This window comes from Hyperolius riggenbachi, chromosome 11 (genome assembly GCF_040937935.1).
Source record: "Hyperolius riggenbachi isolate aHypRig1 chromosome 11, aHypRig1.pri, whole genome shotgun sequence".
Classification (NCBI taxonomy): Eukaryota; Metazoa; Chordata; class Amphibia; order Anura; family Hyperoliidae; genus Hyperolius; species Hyperolius riggenbachi.
The window spans coordinates 10,886,558-10,903,953 of record NC_090656.1 but is presented as its reverse complement, the minus strand read 5'-3'; the positions used below and the strand labels follow the sequence as shown (position 1 = coordinate 10,903,953).

At 46.5% G+C, this 17,396-nt stretch overlaps 1 protein-coding gene across 6 annotated transcripts in view; it reads left to right on the top strand.

Annotated features, from left to right (window-relative positions):
- FCSK (fucose kinase) overlaps nucleotides 1–17,070 on the top strand; it is a 108,819-nt gene extending 91,749 nt beyond the window's left edge. For 5 of the 6 annotated variants that reach the window (XM_068259696.1, XM_068259697.1, XM_068259700.1 and 2 more), the window contains exons 22-24: nucleotides 1,742–1,841; nucleotides 13,348–13,571; nucleotides 15,909–17,070. In XM_068259696.1, coding sequence (XP_068115797.1) covers nucleotides 1,742–1,841; nucleotides 13,348–13,571; nucleotides 15,909–15,986 — 402 coding nt within the window. In that variant the 3' untranslated portion in view covers nucleotides 15,987–17,070. Of the gene's footprint in view, nucleotides 1–1,741; nucleotides 1,842–13,347; nucleotides 13,572–15,908 lie in introns of those variants that run through there. The other variant, XM_068259701.1, reaches the window with a different exon arrangement.
- Nucleotides 17,071–17,396: the final 326 nt, after the last annotated feature.

The window sequence follows — 17,396 nt, the reverse complement described above, 5'->3', positions numbered from 1 at the left end:
ATTTGATTCAAGTCAGGACTCTGGCTGGGCCACTCCAAACGGTTAATGTTGTTGTCTACTAACCATTTCTTCACCACTTTTGCTGTGTGTTTTGGGTTATTGTCTTGCTGAAATGTCCACTGGTGCCCAAGTCCAAGTTTCGCTGCAGACTGCCTGATGTTGTCGCTGAGAATCCTCATGTATTGCTCTTTTTTCATGGTTCTGTTTACTGTGATTAGGTTTCCTGGTCCATTGGCTGAAAAACACCCCCAAAGCATAAGGTTCCCACCACCACGTTTGACAGTGAGGATGGTGTTTGGGTTGAAGCCTTCTCCTTGTTTACGCCAAATGAAGGAAACATCATTGTGACCAAACAATTCAATTTTCATTTCACAGAAGACCAGAAGTCGTCTTCTTTGTCCAGATGAGCATTTGCAAAGGCCAAGCGAGCTTTTGTGTGCCTTATCTGGAGAAGTGGCGTCCTCCTTGGTCTGCATCCATGGAACCCAGCAGTGTTCAGTGTCCGTTGGACTTTCTGCCTTGAGACATTGTCACCAGCAGAGCCCAGATTCACCAGGATGGCCTTGGTGGTGATCCTTGGATTTTTTTTTCACCTCTATCACTATCCTCCTGGTCAGCACAGGTATCCGTTTTTTGGCTTCCGACCACATCCTCTGAGATTTTCCACAGTGCCGAACATCTTGTATTTTTAATAATACTTTGCACTGGAGCTTGAAAATATTTAGAAATGGCCATGTAGCCCTTTCCTGACTTGTGAGCAGCCACAATGCGCAGCTGCAGGTCCTCACTGAGCACCTTTATCTTAGCCATGACTGTCCACAAACCAACTGCAGAGAGCTGCTGTTTTTCACCTGTTGAATTGACTAAAACAGCTGTTCTCAATGAATCAGGGTAATTAGGATGCTTTAGAACAGCTTAGACAATGTTGTCCGTTACCCCATGGGGGGCAATTAAGGTGAAATGGGGCCTTATTTCGATTGCAACTTTGACTTCCCCTGTTGCCCACCTAGATCTCTTGATAGGATGAGGAGGCTGTTAAAGAACAACTGAAGGGAGATTGATATGGAGGCTGCCATATTTATTTCCTGTTAAACAATGCCAGTTGCCTGGCAGCCCTGCTGATCTATTGGGCTGCAGTCGTGTCTGAATCACACCAGAAACAAGCATGCAGCTAATCTTGTCAGATCTCACAATAATGTTAGAAACACCTGATCTGCTGCGTGCTTGTTCAGGGTATATGGCTTAACGTATTAGAGGCAGAGGATCAGTAGGACTGCCAGGCAACTGGTATTGCTTAAGATGAAATACATAGGGAAGCTCCTATATCCCTCTTGCTACAGTTGTTGGTGACAGGAGACAGCAGCCAGGCTCTAGGCCTCTGCCTTGTTAGTCTTATGCACGATCACAGAGGCGCTTGGCTCAGCTACAGACCTGCACTGTACCTACTTCTACCTATTGCCTGATGAAGCGGGATCATACCTGCGAAACGCGTTGCATTTTCCCCTGGAGTATGTAAATACATTTATTTTGCTAAACGTTGTTGGCATATCTTGTGTCTGTTTGGAGGAGGTAAGTCCACCACTGCCTCCACAAATGTTAAACTTTTTAGACCTTTTTATTCTTCTGGCGCCTCTGTATCCCTGTTACATTATGCATAATCTGGCTCTGAGTACACCCCTGTGGCAATAAATGGTGTTATCTTGCAATGTCTTTAGTACAGCCTCCATGTTTTTCTTGTCAGGACGTTTTACGGAACTGGTACGCCCGACTTCCGGACATCATGCAGAATGTGGACGGGTTAGTGAGCAACGCTGAGCTGTGTGCCCAGGCCTTCCGTACCGGTGAGATCCGCACTGTAACCAGATAACCACCACGTCTGTATATATATACTGTACTACTGTGCTGCTGCACACACCGTGCCTTATGTATACTGTGCCGCTGCACACACCGTGCCTTATGTATACTGTGCCGCTGCACACACCGTGCCTTATGTATACTGTGCCGCTGCACACACCGTGCCTTATGTATACTGTGCCGCTGCAAACACCGTGCCTTATGTATACTGTGCCGCTGCACACACCGTGCCTTATGTATACTGTGCTGCTGCACACACCGTGCCTTATATATACTGTGCTGCTGCACACACCGTGCCTTATGTATACTGTGCTGCTGCACACACCGTGCCTTATGTATACTGTGCCGCTGCACACACCGTGCCTTATGTATACTGTGCTGCTGCACACACCGTGCCTTATATATACTGTGCTGCTGCACACACCGTGCCTTATGTATACTGTGCTGCTGCACACCGTGCCTTATGTATACTGTGCTGCTGCACACACCGTGCCTTATATATACTGTGCTGCTGCACACCGTGCTTTATGTATACTGTGCTGCTGCACACACCGTGCCTTATGTATACTGTGCCGCTGCACACACCGTGCCTTATGTATACTGTGCTACTGCACACACCGTGCCTTATGTATACTGTGCCGCTGCACACACCGTGCCTTATGTATACTGTGCTGCTGCACACACCGTGCCTTATGTATACTGTGCTGCTGCACACACCGTGCCTTATGTATACTGTGCTGCTGCACACACCGTGCCTTATGTATACTGTGCTACTGCACACACCGTGCCTTATGTATATTGTGCTGCTGCACACACCGTGCCTTATGTATACTGTGCTGCTGCACACACCGTGCCTTATGTATATTGTGCTGCTGCACACACCGTGCCTTATGTATACTGTGCTGCTGCACACACCGTGCCTTATGTATACTGTGCCGCTGCACACACCGTGCCTTATGTATACTGTGCCGCTGCACACACCGTGCTTTATGTATACTGTGCTGCTGCACACCGTGCCTTATGTATACTGTGCTGCTGCACACACCGTGCCTTATGTATACTGTGCTGCTGCACACACCGTGCCTTATGTATACTGTGCTGCTGCACACACCGTGCCTTATGTATACTGTGCCGCTGCACACACCGTGCCTTATGTATACTGTGCTGCTGCACACACCGTGCCTTATGTATACTGTGCCGCTGCACACACCGTGCTTTATGTATACTGTGCCGCTGCACACACCGTGCCTTATGTATACTGTGCTGCTGCACACACCGTGCCTTATGTATACTGTGCTGCTGCACACACCGTGCCTTATGTATACTGTGCTGCTGCACACACCGTGCCTTATGTATACTGTGCTGCACACACACCGAGCCTTATATACACTGTGCTGCTGCACACACCGTGCCTTATGTATATTGTGCTGCTGCACACACCGTGCCTTATGTATATTGTGCTGCTGCACACACCGTGCCTTATGTATACTGTGCTGCTGCACACACCGTGCCTTATGTATACTGTGCTGCTGCACACACCGTGCCTTATGTATACTGTGCCGCTGCACACACCGTGCCTTATGTATACTGTGCTGCTGCACACACCGTGCCTTATGTATACTGTGCTGCTGCACACACCGTGCCTTATGTATACTGTGCTGCTGCACACACCGTGCCTTATGTATACTGTGCTGCTGCACACACCGTGCCTTATGTATACTGTGCTGCTGCACACACCGTGCCTTATCAAGCCTAGCACTTTATTCTGTCCTATAAGACAACATATCACTGGTACCCCCATAATAACTGATAAATATGAAAGAGTTTATAGGAGTATATATAAGTTAGGCTGAAGTCCGAGAAATAATGCAATGTTCTATATATCCAAACCATTTGGATAAGGCAAAAAAAGTAGATAAAGTAGATAAATACTTTTTCTACTTACATAACATATGTATTGTACTGTTCACATTTTGATTTCAGTGAATTTTGTATAGTAAAGAAAGAGAAACCATTACAGGCATTTGCCATCTTTACTGCCTGTCCTTCTTTCTCCTGCCTGATATAATGTACGCATTGCCAGCTCTCCTCCCCAATGAGCTCTGTACTAGAAACTGCACCGTCATATCTGGCTTGCTTTGTAAACACATGTGAGCACAGCATAGATCGTATTTTCAGAGCAGTGAGGTGTATTTCCCTTTTCAGCCTTCTGTCACACTGAACTGCCCTCAGCCAATCAGTGAGGAGCAGGAGTGTGGAAGGGGGAAATAACAAGCTTCCCTCTCCCCGGCAATGTACCAGAATAGAGCCGAGCTGACTGAGATTAAATAAGATTCATTACAGCGGACACATTTATGATTATATTGGAATGCTTGCAATGCAGGGTCAGGTTGTAGACTACATAATAATCACAGAGCAGTGGGTAAATGGAATATGTTTTTATGGCTGACAATCCTGCTATAAAGGACACCTGAAGTAAGAGGGATAGGGAGGCTGCAATACCAGTTGCCTAGCGTCCTGCTGATCCTTCATGCATCAGTAGTGTCTGAATCACACACCTGAAACAAGCATGCGGCTAATTCAGTCAAACTTCAGTCAGAAACATCTGATCTGCTGTATGCTTGTTCAGGGGCTATGGCTAAAAGTATTAGAGGCAGAAGATCAACAGTACAGCCATGTAACTGGTATTGTTTAAAAGGAAATAAATAGGGCCTCACTTTGTCCTTTAAAGAGGAGCTGTCAGCCATACTATTTCAGAAAAAAAACCACATACATTATATAAGTAGATAAATACTTGCTCTATTTGCATAACATATGTATTGCACTGTCCACTGTTTGATTTTAGTGATTTTTCTATAGTAAAAAAAGAGAAAATCCTTCTAAGGATTCTCCATTTTAACTGTGTCTATCTTAAAGCCAATCCTGATGTCATTTCCTCCCTTACTCTCCTCTGCCTGATTGTGTATGCATTGCCCACCCTTGTCCTAGTCTTCAGGCACTCCCACCCAGCTCTGCATTAGGAAGTGCATGGTCTCAGCAATATTGGCCAATCAGAGAGGAACAGAGGTGTGGGAGGGGAAAACAGGAGGGAAAGAGGCTTCAACCAATCAGGCTGCATTAGTTAATTCTGAGGGGAAAGTAAAGAAGCAAAACAAGACAACCCAGCATGCCCTGCAACTTCCTTTGTGCGGCAATGTACCAGAGTCATGTAAACTGGGGAATGATTGTTATAAACTGTTCTTATATCACCTTGCTTCGACACCACCGTCTCACAGACTGTGAGATCACTTGACTCTCCACACAGCAAACAGGAGATAGACTTTCTCAGGCTTCTTCAATGTTTACGTTATTTATTCAGGAAACAGGAATACAGATAGATACATTCATCATATCCTAGCCATGCCAATCTTCATGTTGCGTTACAAGCTCGTGATTAGACTCCCTGCTGAAGTCAATCAGGTACCTTCTTCCTAACTACGTTACACTAAACTACCTATGTACAGCATACATTATATCAGATTACAGAAAGGAAGAACATGCTTAGAGGTCCCAGTCGGCCTTGCGAGCTAGTGCGGAAGGAAGAAGCAGAATGCTCTCTCCATCGCTCACTCCGGGTTTAATACCGACTAGGAAAGAGTTAAATATGACATCATCTTCGCCACCCCCTAGATCAGATTATTGGTGGACCCACTCGTGGTGTCATCATACACACCTACTTGATTAATAATCAATGAGGCATTTGACCTAAATGCAGGAATGTGGATGTTTAGTAAACATGGCCAATGTTTTCTGTTCCTGTGGTTGAGGTCAGAGTAGTCCGATGGCCTTCTTTTAGGAACATGTTCTCAGTATCTGCGTGTATCCTCTGCTACACGCAGACCCTGAGATGCCTCTGCCTGCATCACAAAACCTCTATTGATTTTAAAGGCATACACTGCGGACAAGCCTTTTACATAAACCTCAGGCCAAGTAACTGAGGCCTACTTAAATTATAACAATCCCCCCTAAAACGGCTTGACCCGCACATCCCAGCGTCTGAACCTCCCAGCGTCTGAACCTCCCAGTACCTGGTTTCTTTCTTTTATGTTTCACTTTTCGATGTTCGTGCTCACACAACTTCTCTGCTCTCGGTGGTTATCCCTCGAAGAGAGAGAGCACGACCTCTTGGTCTTCCTGTAACCAGGCTCTCTGGGGAGGCCCTACTTCTAAATCCCTCTATACCACATGCTCAGCTTTTGCGTCACTTACGTATCACTCACAAACTTGCATGACCACAGAAAAGTGAAACTCGTTTGGTTGTTACTCAAGGGAGCAGTGCCAGGTGCCTTCTAAAAGAACGCCTTTATACAATCAGCTCCATCACAGGTACTACTAAACCTATACCCATAACCCTGTATATCCCTTAATTTGAAAATATGGGTTCATGAGATTGTTTATGAGGCACCAATCTCTGGACCAGGTTAATTTGTTTGCGTAATTTTACTCACAAACTCACCTGTATAATGATTCCCAAGACTGCCACCCTCATCACTATGACCAGTGGATGTAGGAAGAAATTCTGAATTGCAGAGGCCCAGTCCGAATGTCCCTGGAATATTGCCAGAAACCGTTTCCACCAGGTCAGACTGGAACTCACCTGATTATATTTGTGTTCAACCTCTTTAAGATCACCTTGATCATGACGAAATATCACCTCTAATTTAGTGTTCTGTTTGTTTAACCGTTTTAACAAAGTGTGATCTTGTGTCAAAACCTGTACCCATTTGTCCCATGGCGTGTTATCCCTCAGGATGGGCACCTCCTGTGGAGCTTTGAACTTTAGAGTTCTCCTCACAATTTGAGGGATCACGTAGTCAAACCTGGATGACTTGATCCGTATGGGATCTCCGCTCACACAATATGTTCCCCTTAAAAGACCAACCCTATCGGAACAATTATGAAAATGTACAATGAATGTGTCATTTGACCTCATGTTTAAAAAACACACTTTTCCTTCAGCCACCGGAGATATTGGTTTGGCATTAGGAGGGATCTTTTGAATGGCAGCTGCGCACTCTGTGTTATTGAGCCAGCAGGCGTCCTCACTAAATCGGACTTGCCCCGGCAAACACAGGTACCTCTCTGAGAATTGCCAGCATGATGACAAATCTACTTGTTTCACCTCCCCGTCTAGCACCAAAAACCGTTGACCTCTCAGGTCATGGTGTAAGACATGTGTTGAGGAAACAGGTGTACCCAGGGATACTACTGGAAAAACTACCTGAGTTTCTCCGCCGGTAGGAACTAAGGAAGTAGCGGTGCATAAAAAATTGTCGCACCCCATCCATTTGTTTATCCACACCTCTCGGTGCCTCCATGCAAAAGATCCTTCCCCCGGAAAATCGACAAATCGCTCCTTGTCAAGTCTCAGCTGTAAAGGAGTTTTACCTTCTGATAAGGCTTGAGCCATTATCTTAAAATCTGCTGTTAACTCGGTCTGCATTGACAGGCATGCTGTCTCCCATGCAGTACCCCTAGCATGTTCAATCATCTTCTGAAGAATTATTTGAATGTGCCTTTGAGTGTACCCCTGAACTCTATAGGTGTTGTGCGTTAACTGTTCCAAAACCAAGTTCAGATGGTGTTGGGTACCCACATTCTGTTGTCCCAATGTGCCTAATTGTTGAATGACCTCCGTCATCCCTTCTATGTCTACACTGTTTGCTACCCCCATTCCAGCGCCCATTCCTCCCAAGAGTGTATCTGTTAAATCTCGGGACCTTCTTCTGGCTACGCTATTCCCCGTGGAATGTGCCCATGACGGTGGCAGTGACAGTGCTGCAGTTAGGGTATATATTAGATATTACCCACTCTTCTAAATTAATCTGCCAAGTGATCAATTGAAGCTGGGCCTCCATGATCACTGGAGTCGCCCTCAGTTGATTTAACTGGAAAGGGCCACTTTTTACAACCTGATGTGTCTCACATGACAGTAGGTGGGGTTCCTGAGTAGTCCCTGACAGGGTGACTACCTGAGCTTTAGGCGTTGGGGGAACCCCCACTTTTACTGTCACGGTTCCCCTTCTCATTATGCAAGATCTATTTGGACCCTTAAACTCTAGGGACTGTGGGATGCAAAAACCATATGTCCATGGTCCTTCATCCTCCCGGACTAAGGGAGCTATTTTTAAACTCCCCCTTTTTAGTCCCATCACCCTTCCGTCATAGAGAGTCCCCGGGGTGCTACCTGATGTATCCCAGGATTCTACCTCTCTACTCCAAAAGGTCCCCGGATCCATCCAACTCATGTCTCATGCTAACCCTTGTGGCCCTCCCCAGAAGAATACGGTAGGTACTCTTTCTTCTGGGAAATTGATTAGCATATCAATGACAAACGCTGTTCCCAACTGTCCTGTTTGGACCTTTGCCCCCTTATGTCCTGGGGCAAAATGCGTACCTTAGGTCGGGAAGAATGTACTCTCTGCAATCGTTCGATTAAGAGTACCTCCTCACTTACCCATCTAGCATGAGGATAAGTGCTGGAATATGGACTGTGTGGTATTGTCTCATGTTGTGACCCCTGTAGTGAGGATGTTACCTGTGTTGGCTTTCCCTCCCCCGGGACCGCTCTCCCCACCCTCTTTGTCACCTGGAAATGTGGCTTGATCTCGATTTTTACTTCTTGTTTCGAGAGCCACAAACCCTCGGCTTTCCAGCCTTTACGTGTGTATAGTTGTTTCAGAGGCACTCTCTGTTGTTGGTAGTTCCAGAGTGTGATGTTGTCCCCCGCGTCTCTCCGGCAGGAGAATTGACGCCTCCTACTCGTTCCTCTCCAATCTGGAACCATCTCACTCTGCATAACCAAGACAAGGTACCCCTGAATCACACACTCCACCTTTTGCATGTACCCATTGTACTGCAATGTACCTTTTAACACAACTTTGGATCGGTGCATCGATTCTAGGAGTGTGACATTCAATAGCAGATTTACACTGCCGTTCACGTCACCCTTCCAGCACACCTGACCCTTCAGACCTTTCACCCACATTGTGCCATGAAATTTGTCTGCACCTGGCACTTGTGTTTTCATTAACCCCTTATTATGCACGAGAATGTCCTCTCTTCATTCTCCTAGGACGAAATGGCAACCTAGGATCACCATCAGCACGGTACTCTTCATTATAAAAGCACCACCTTGGGAAAGAAAAACATTAGCAATTTGCACTATGCTTTGCTCAGTCAGTTTTTTTTAGACGTTTTCCGATCTCAGGAATCTCGTGTTTTAGTCTCTTTCCAATTTCAGGAATCTCGTGTTTTAGTCTCTTTCCAATTTCAGGAATCTCGTGTTTCTCCAAAGTTAGATTGGCATCTGGAACCTTTCGCTTATCCGACTGACATCTCCATCTTTGCTGCCAGCACTGCAGCTGTCTCGATTCCATATTGCCCAACTCCTGAAATCAAAATACAAACAAATCAATTCTTATTAGTGATTTGGGATTCGCCCTGTGGCTTGTACTCTGTACACTTTAAATTGATCACTATATATCGTAATTGATCTCGTTGCTTTATGGTTCTCATGAACTCTGTTTACTCTTTTTAGTAGATTGGAGTTAAACTTCACCCCCCTACCTCAGTACTATCCTCAGTACTTACCTGTTTAACATATGCTCCCACGGACTTCACCTCTGGAAGCTCTCACCTCATTGCAGCTCACTCCACATCCCCCCCCTATCTGTCCATGCGCAGCCGTCGCATGCACGGATTCCGGATGCCACACCTGTTGCTGCTTTGCAGGTGAGCCTGCAATGCTCTTACTCATTTTCGCATTAACTTATCTAGAACTTCATCGCGATACCAGCTCTGCTAGAAATTCTGTGTGTTGTACCCTCTGATCAATGTTTGCCGTGCCACTATCTAAACTGCAAAAAAAAAAATGGCTGCCTCCCTGTAGAAAGGAGCATTTAACACTTAAACTACACCGGGTGCCGGGCTAAGCATACCAGTGTCACATGCCTGTATGCAGATCCCTGACTGCCCACGTGGTAGGTAGTCACATGGCAAACACCGTACTGATACACTGTCACTCTGTACATGGCAATTCTTTCATTTGTATAATTGCCCCATGAACTGCTGTCAGTTCTTGTTCTTTGTGCTACAATTGATAGGAGCTGGAAAAAAACATATTTGACCAATCAGTGGACGAAAAAAAACGCACAAAAAACAGCCCCAGCCCAGCATAGACCTCTTAGTCAAGCTCTGGCCCTGTCCACGACAAAAACCGGAAAAAAACGTTACCGCTCTGCATCAGCGGCGACGGAAACCCGGATTGGTTAACTCCCTTTTTTCCAACTCCGGCACCCCCCTGATGCACTGTCCCCCCCTATACTCTATTGGGAACTCATGCTGCACCACCCATTAAGGTGCCCCAGTTACAGGAATAATCCCGTAAGCAACTCAGTACAGACACTTTCCTGACCTGCACTTCTACGTGTGTCCCTGCACCTAGCTGGGACACACTTCCTCTCCGTGCTCCTGCTAATCTGACAGTAATAGCTTGGTGCACGTATCCTGGCATTCCTTTCCATGGACTCAGGGAAAACCTCTGGGGAAATACTTCGAGAACCGAGACACACAGTAGCATGTCTCTGTATTTCTACCCCCCCTCCCTTTCAGCTGTTCTGCCCGGAGCCGCGAGCACAGCCAGACGTGATGTGGATCCCCCAGCCCCTCCTCCCCCCTGCCATGACGTGTGGGGGCCATGACTCTTGGGGGCGGGCTCTCTCCACTGCCGCCATTTTGAGTCCTGGACTGCCAGCTAAGATGGCTGCTCCCATAGCAGCCTCTCGTTCCTATAACTTTAGGAAAGAAAACAAACTCACACAGAACATACATTTTTATGCATAGTTACACACAGCATCGATACATTTTACCGAGAGTCAGCCTTCCGCTACCTATACTCTCTGGGATGCTTGCCAAACTTGAGACAAACCGCGTCACAGCTGCAATGGTAAATATTTTACATCTTAGCATCACCCAGGAACGTAGAAACCTCTTTCTCCTCACAAATCATCTGCAGCATATCTCCGCCATAACCCAGAACTACTCAAGCGCACAGCGTAACTCTAAACCATATTAACAGCTAATACTTCTGAGACGCACATTTATCAGTCTGACATGACTACAACATTAAACCTATATATACATTTAGAACTTTTAGCGGCACTGATTGGAACTAGATAAGCTTGCACCTCTCACTACGCTATCCACTGTGCACAAAGATCAGCCTCAGCATTCCTTCACGTCTCAGCTGTAATCCGAACTGCAATCAGACATACGGATCCCCAGAGACGTAGGAATCTTTCTCACTCTATCACAGACATAACTAAGAACCGCCCGAACGAGCAATACGACTCCAAACCACTTTAACTGTTTTAACTGTTAACATCCCAGCTAGAACTTCTTCTGAGACCGTTATCAGGCGGAGCTTGCCACACACCCAACAACACAATACAGACATTGAAAAACGTGTTAGCAGCAGCACCGACTGGAAATGCGAGAAACTTGCAGAACATCTCACAAACAGAAAGACACTCGCTTTCCTCTTCTATCCCCTCTCTCCCCCCTCCACCTGCTCGACAGCCGCCCCCCCCCCCCCCCCCCCCTAATCTCTTCAGCGGGGCGCTCTCTTCTAGGCTAAAACACAGCTGGCATCACTCCCAGTCTCTGGACGGGGAGAAAAAACAAACAAAACCAACATAGAAGCAGGAACAAAAAAAAAAAATGAAGCACGCAGCCTCCACGCTGCAATTAACACAGAATGTACATATGACCACATTATCCTCTCCTTGTTATAACACCAAATACAACACAGATAACGCCATATAACAACATAAATCATACTTGCCTGAGAGGACTTCGTACGCCTGCCAATTCGACCAGCTTTTGGCAACTCCACGAAACTGAGTGGATCCCTGGAACCACTGAGCGTCATCTCTGTGTACCCACACTGGCTCAGCGGATCGATCTCCAGCGGCAGCTGCCAGCCGGCCTCGGAGCCTTCCAGTCACCTGCGATCCAGTTTAGGCTATGACTGCGTGCACTTACAGTCAAAGTTTAACATCCACGAGTTTCGCCGCTGGTTTCCTCGAATTGCAGCCCGTGTGCTCGGCTCCCACACACTCACACCAGCTTATCAGTCTCAGCTTGATAAGCTTAACAGTCCACGTCTATTCCGCTTGTTTTGCTGTGGAATATCTTGAAAACTTCTTCGGCCCCGGCCCCGTCTGCCTGTTTTGCTAGGCAGGGAAGGGTTTCGGCACCACTGTTATAAACTGTTCTTATATCACCTTGCTTCGACACCACCGTCTCACAGACTGTGAGATCACTTGACTCTCCACACAGCAAACAGGAGATAGACTTTCTCAGGCTTCTTCAATGTTTACGTTATTTATTCAGGAAACAGGAATACAAATAGATACATTCATCATATCCTAGCCATGCCAATCTTCATGTTGCGTTACAAGCTCGTGATTAGACTCCCTGCTGAAGTCAATCAGGTACCTTCTTCCTAACTACGTTACACTAAACTACCTATGTACAGCATACATTATATCAGATTACAGAAAGGAAGAACATGCTTAGAGGTCCCAGTCGGCCTTGCGAGCTAGTGCGGAAGGAAGAAGCAGAATGCTTTCTCCATCGCTCACTCCGGGTTTAATACCGACTAGGGAAGAGTTAAATATGACATTATCTTTGCCACCCCCTAGATCAGATTATTGGTGAACCCACTCGTGGTGTCATCATACCCACCTACTTGATTAATAATCAATGAGGCATTTGACCTAAATGCAGGAATGTGGATGTTTAGTAAATATGGCCGATGTTTACTGTTCCTGTGGTGTACGTGGAGGTCAGAGTAGGCCGATGGCCTTCTTTTAGGAACATGTTCTCAGTATCTGCGTGTATCCTCTGCTACACGCAGACCCTGAGATGCCTCTGCCTGCATCACAAAACCTCTATTGATTTTAAAGGCATACACTGCGGACAAGCCTTTTACATAAACCTCAGGCCAAGTAACTGAGGCCTACTTAAATTATAACAATGATCATTTATCAAGAAGAAAAGTAATAGTGATGTGTAACTTTTGGATTGCCTGGTTAGCATCCTTATTACTTGTTTACCAGATAAAAATAGAGAATTGATTTTATGCCTGAAAGTTAGATTTTTTTTTTGAGGCAGTATAACTGACAGCTCCTCTTTAAGTGCAATGACAGTTGCCATGACCAAACATTAGATGGTGCTATTTTGATACATTGAATTTATGTAGCAGTTTCTGACAGTGGTGCACTGACCACAGTTGCACAGAGAAGGGGGCTGTGTCTCGGCTTGTGTTGTGATATGCGTCAGCCTGATAAGTATTTGATGCTATGATGTAAAGTCAGGGCACAGCATTTCTCTGTATGAACATCTGTTGTTTTCTATCTATATACAGTATAATATATGTTTATTTTGTAGGGGACATGCAGTTGCTAGGTCATTGCCTCTCCACCTACTGGCAGCAGAAGAAGTGCATGGCTCCAGGCTGTGAGCCGCTGGCCGTGCGCCGGATAATGGATACCTTAGAGCCACATGTGTACGGGCAGAGCCTGGCGGGGGCAGGAGGAGGCGGCTTCCTGTATGTCCTAACAAAAGAGGCGGAGCAGAAAGGCATCATACAGAGCCTGCTAGAGAACACACAGGTCAGTGGTGGATGATTTACATACTTGTGTAGAAGCTGAGATGCGAATGTTCACCCTTGAGTCCATGGGCGTCTGCAGAAAATTTTACGAGGATTTAATTGGTTCATTTTCAAGTGCCATAAATTTGCATACAAAAACTGCATAACACTGCATCAACTAAGTTAGGACCCATCCACACTTACAAATCCCCAAACGCTAGCAATTAGCGCTTGCCTTTTGCGTGGGTGATTTTTTCAGCGGAAAAAGCACTGGACACTTATGCGATTTTTATCCAGATTTTATTACCTTTTAAACAATACCAGTTGCCTGGCAGCCCTACTGGTCTCTTTGGCTACAGTAGTGTTTTACTAATACCAGGAACAAGCATGCAGCTAATCTTGACAGATCTGGCAATAATGTAAGAAACATCTGATCTGCTGCATGCTTGTTCAGGGGCTATGGCTAAAAGTATTAGCGGCAGATGATCAGTAGGACAGCCAGGCAACTGGTATTGTTCAAAAGGAAAAAAATATGGCAGCCTCCATATCCCTCTCATTTCAGGTGTCCTTTAGGGCCCGTTTCCACTATCGCGAATTTGCATGCGTTTGCCGCATGCAAATTCGCATAGCCAATACAAGTGGATGGGACTGTTTCCACTTGTCAGGATTTCTGAGCGTTTTCGTCCGCGTGAAAAATCTGCACGGCAGAGCCATCAGAATTTGCATACCGCTATGCGATTCGCATACAATGTATTTAATAGGTAATCTGCATGTGGTTTTTGGTATGCGAATTTTCATGCAAATTCGCATGGAATCAATGGAAAAAAACACAGGCACTGCCATGGTTAAATTTGCATACATCGTCATTCATGCGAATTTGCGTGAGAATTCGCATCAAAATTCGCATACACCCGCATGCAAAATTCACATCGCACAAGTGGAAACGGGCCCTTAAAGTCCTATAATCTGAAGTTAAAGCATATCAGAAATACAGTGGAGGTAAGATGGCATTCTAGACAGCCTCCCCACCCTGTAGCCGTTGCCTAATAGCTGATGCATAGACTCTCAGGGCTAGTTCACACTCGGCGCTTGTAGCGCCGCTAGCCTGCGATCAGGTTCGGCTCCACGATCGCGATTTAACTAAAATCTCGCGATTCTGCCGCGATTTGCGCTTGTGATTCCCATTCAATAGATTGAGAATCACAGAGCAATTGCCCCGAAAACGCGGCATGCAGCGCTTTTGCGATCGCAATCGCTTCAGTGTGAATGTATCCATAGGAATACATTGTAGCAGCGCTTTGCTGATTGCCAGAGATCAGCAAAGCGCCTAGGAAACGCCTGAGTGTACATCAGCTGTCATATGGTCCCTGCAAACAGCAGCACCTTTGTGCAGGGAAGCCCGAGGTGGTATTCTACTGGTTCATTTTTAAGTTGCATAAATTTGCATAATCCTGTATCAATTCAGAATTATTTGCATCTATCTGACCGTCCCTACATACAAAGTTGGACACAGGGCAGGGGCGTAACTAAAAACCACTGGGCCCCCTCCCCCTTTCTGCACAGGTAAACTGAGAACCAATGTTATTCAATTGGCTAGTGCACACTTGAATGTGTTTTCCCCATGCCGATAAAAACAGACAGCAGTGAAGCACCGCAGACATTTTCTCTATCAAATGCATTAGCTCTTGTGATAAAACGTGCATGTTTTCACTCATACAGACACACATACGGAAAACTGACAGACGAGAGTGCTCCCAGCCACAGCTTATTACACTCACTCTGTCCATCTCTGATGGTGCACAACTGGCTCTGCAGACTCCTCCAGCATCACTACAGTACACAGCACTTGGGGAGGGGTAGAGAGGTTGGGGGCGGGGCTCTGCAGACTCCTCCAGCATCACTACAGTACACAGCACTTGGGGAGGGGTAGAGAGGTTGGGGGCTGGGCATTGTACACAAGATCCTGCTGCACACTGAATAGGGACTGTCTACAAATCTCTGTCTACAAAACTTTGTATGATTCCTTATCAGTGGCTGAGAAGCTGCAGTCATTAAAATAATTGTGCAGAGAGCAGAAAGCTTTTTTTCTCCGCATCTTTAGTTGCCAGTCTCTCAGGACAGGGAAAATAACCCCCCCACACACACAGGGCCCTCTGTGGCTACTGGGCCCCCCTGCGGCTGCATACTTTGCAGGGGGTATTGTTACGCTCCCCTGACACAGGGTAACTATATTGTACAGAGCTGCATAATGTGCTGCTGCTTGTTACAGGGTAATAACAGATTCTCGCGGTGTCTGCGGTAGCCGCTGACCACCCTCCAGTGGCAGGAAGCAGTCCTGACCGTGTGTTTGCCGTTTCAGGGCTTGGAGCGGTGCAGCGTGCATTCCGTACAGCTGGATCTGCAGACCTTCTCCGTCCACCAGGGGCCAGCGGACTGAAAACATGGCAAGGACAGGCCCTCTTTGTACAGGAAACTGGTGTATTATACTTTGATTCTGTCTCAGGGATAAATAAAGGAAAAGTGCCAACGCTTGTATACAACAGAAGGCTGCTATTGCTGCAATCAGTGATAATTCTGGGTTGAAAACAGCTCTGTAGGGGGAGTTACTCGAAGGAAGACTTGTAGAGAAATGTGATCAGTTTTCACAGTTACAGCAAATTGGAGGCTTACAAATTTATCTAACCAATCACCTACTTCTCCATGCTGTCTGCTACTCTATTCTGAAGCTAGTGTAAGCTGCATGCTCTGCCCCGGAACTAGCAAAGCTGGTGGCAGCGTGAAAATGACCGTCATAGCTGTCGCTACATTACAGCTAATCTGATTAGTTCTCTTTACACTACTGGAATTTTAGCTAAACTTTGCTTTATAGAGTGGGGAACAGTTAAAGTAAACCTGAGACCCAGAAAAATAAAAAAAAATTATACATACCTGGGGCTTCCTCCAGCCCACCTCAGGGTAATCGCTCCCTCGCCGTCTTTACAGGAAGCCTGGATTCTCCGTTAGATGCGCTAATAGAGGCACACTGCGGCCTGGTCACACACGCCCAGTCGCAGGAGCGCAATGGGGGAGCGCGCACGTCCGGACTGCGCCTGCACCGACTGGCCGAATTACCATGCTGACTAGCGGAGGGTCCAGGCTGCCTGGGAAGACGGCCGGCGAAAGACTGATTAGCCTAAAGTGGGCTGGAGGAAGCCTGAAGTATGTATATTTTTTTTCTAGGTCTCAGGTACGCTCCAAGAACCTCAGGATTATGTCTACCCTAACTTCTTCCACCGTCACAGGAAGTGGGGGGGGGGGGGGGGAGCACAGCGCATGCGCAAATGGTAAAAATATCCTACAAAGGCTGCAATTCTCCCCCAACCCATGTACTAAGCTGGGAGGAGCAGAGGCGCGCTAGTCTTCCTGCTATGTATATATCGCACACAAACCACAGCACCTTCTCATTATTTTTTACAATGTGAAGATCTAGATTCCACGGTTTCATATTCTGAATGCAATTAATAATAAATATCTTTACAAAACGTCACAGCTTCCGTTCTTTCAGCTCACGTTCTTTACAGTCTGTTTTTCCAGTTTGTTACGCCTCTTCCAGGCGGGAACCTGAATGGTGTGTCCGTCAAGCGGTTAAGCTCCCTGTCTGCCGCCCATGAGTGCTAATTGGGTGCAATTGAAATGCAGGCGATTGGCAGCATTTGTAACGCCACGTGTCAGCGCTTGATATCTGTCGGAAGAGAACTACAACATGTCACGTCTGAGCATGACTGCACTCAGATGTGACGCCATCGGGGGGGACCGCCAGCATCCCCTGAACAGCAGTTTAACTGCCAAAATAGTAAAATACCAGCCA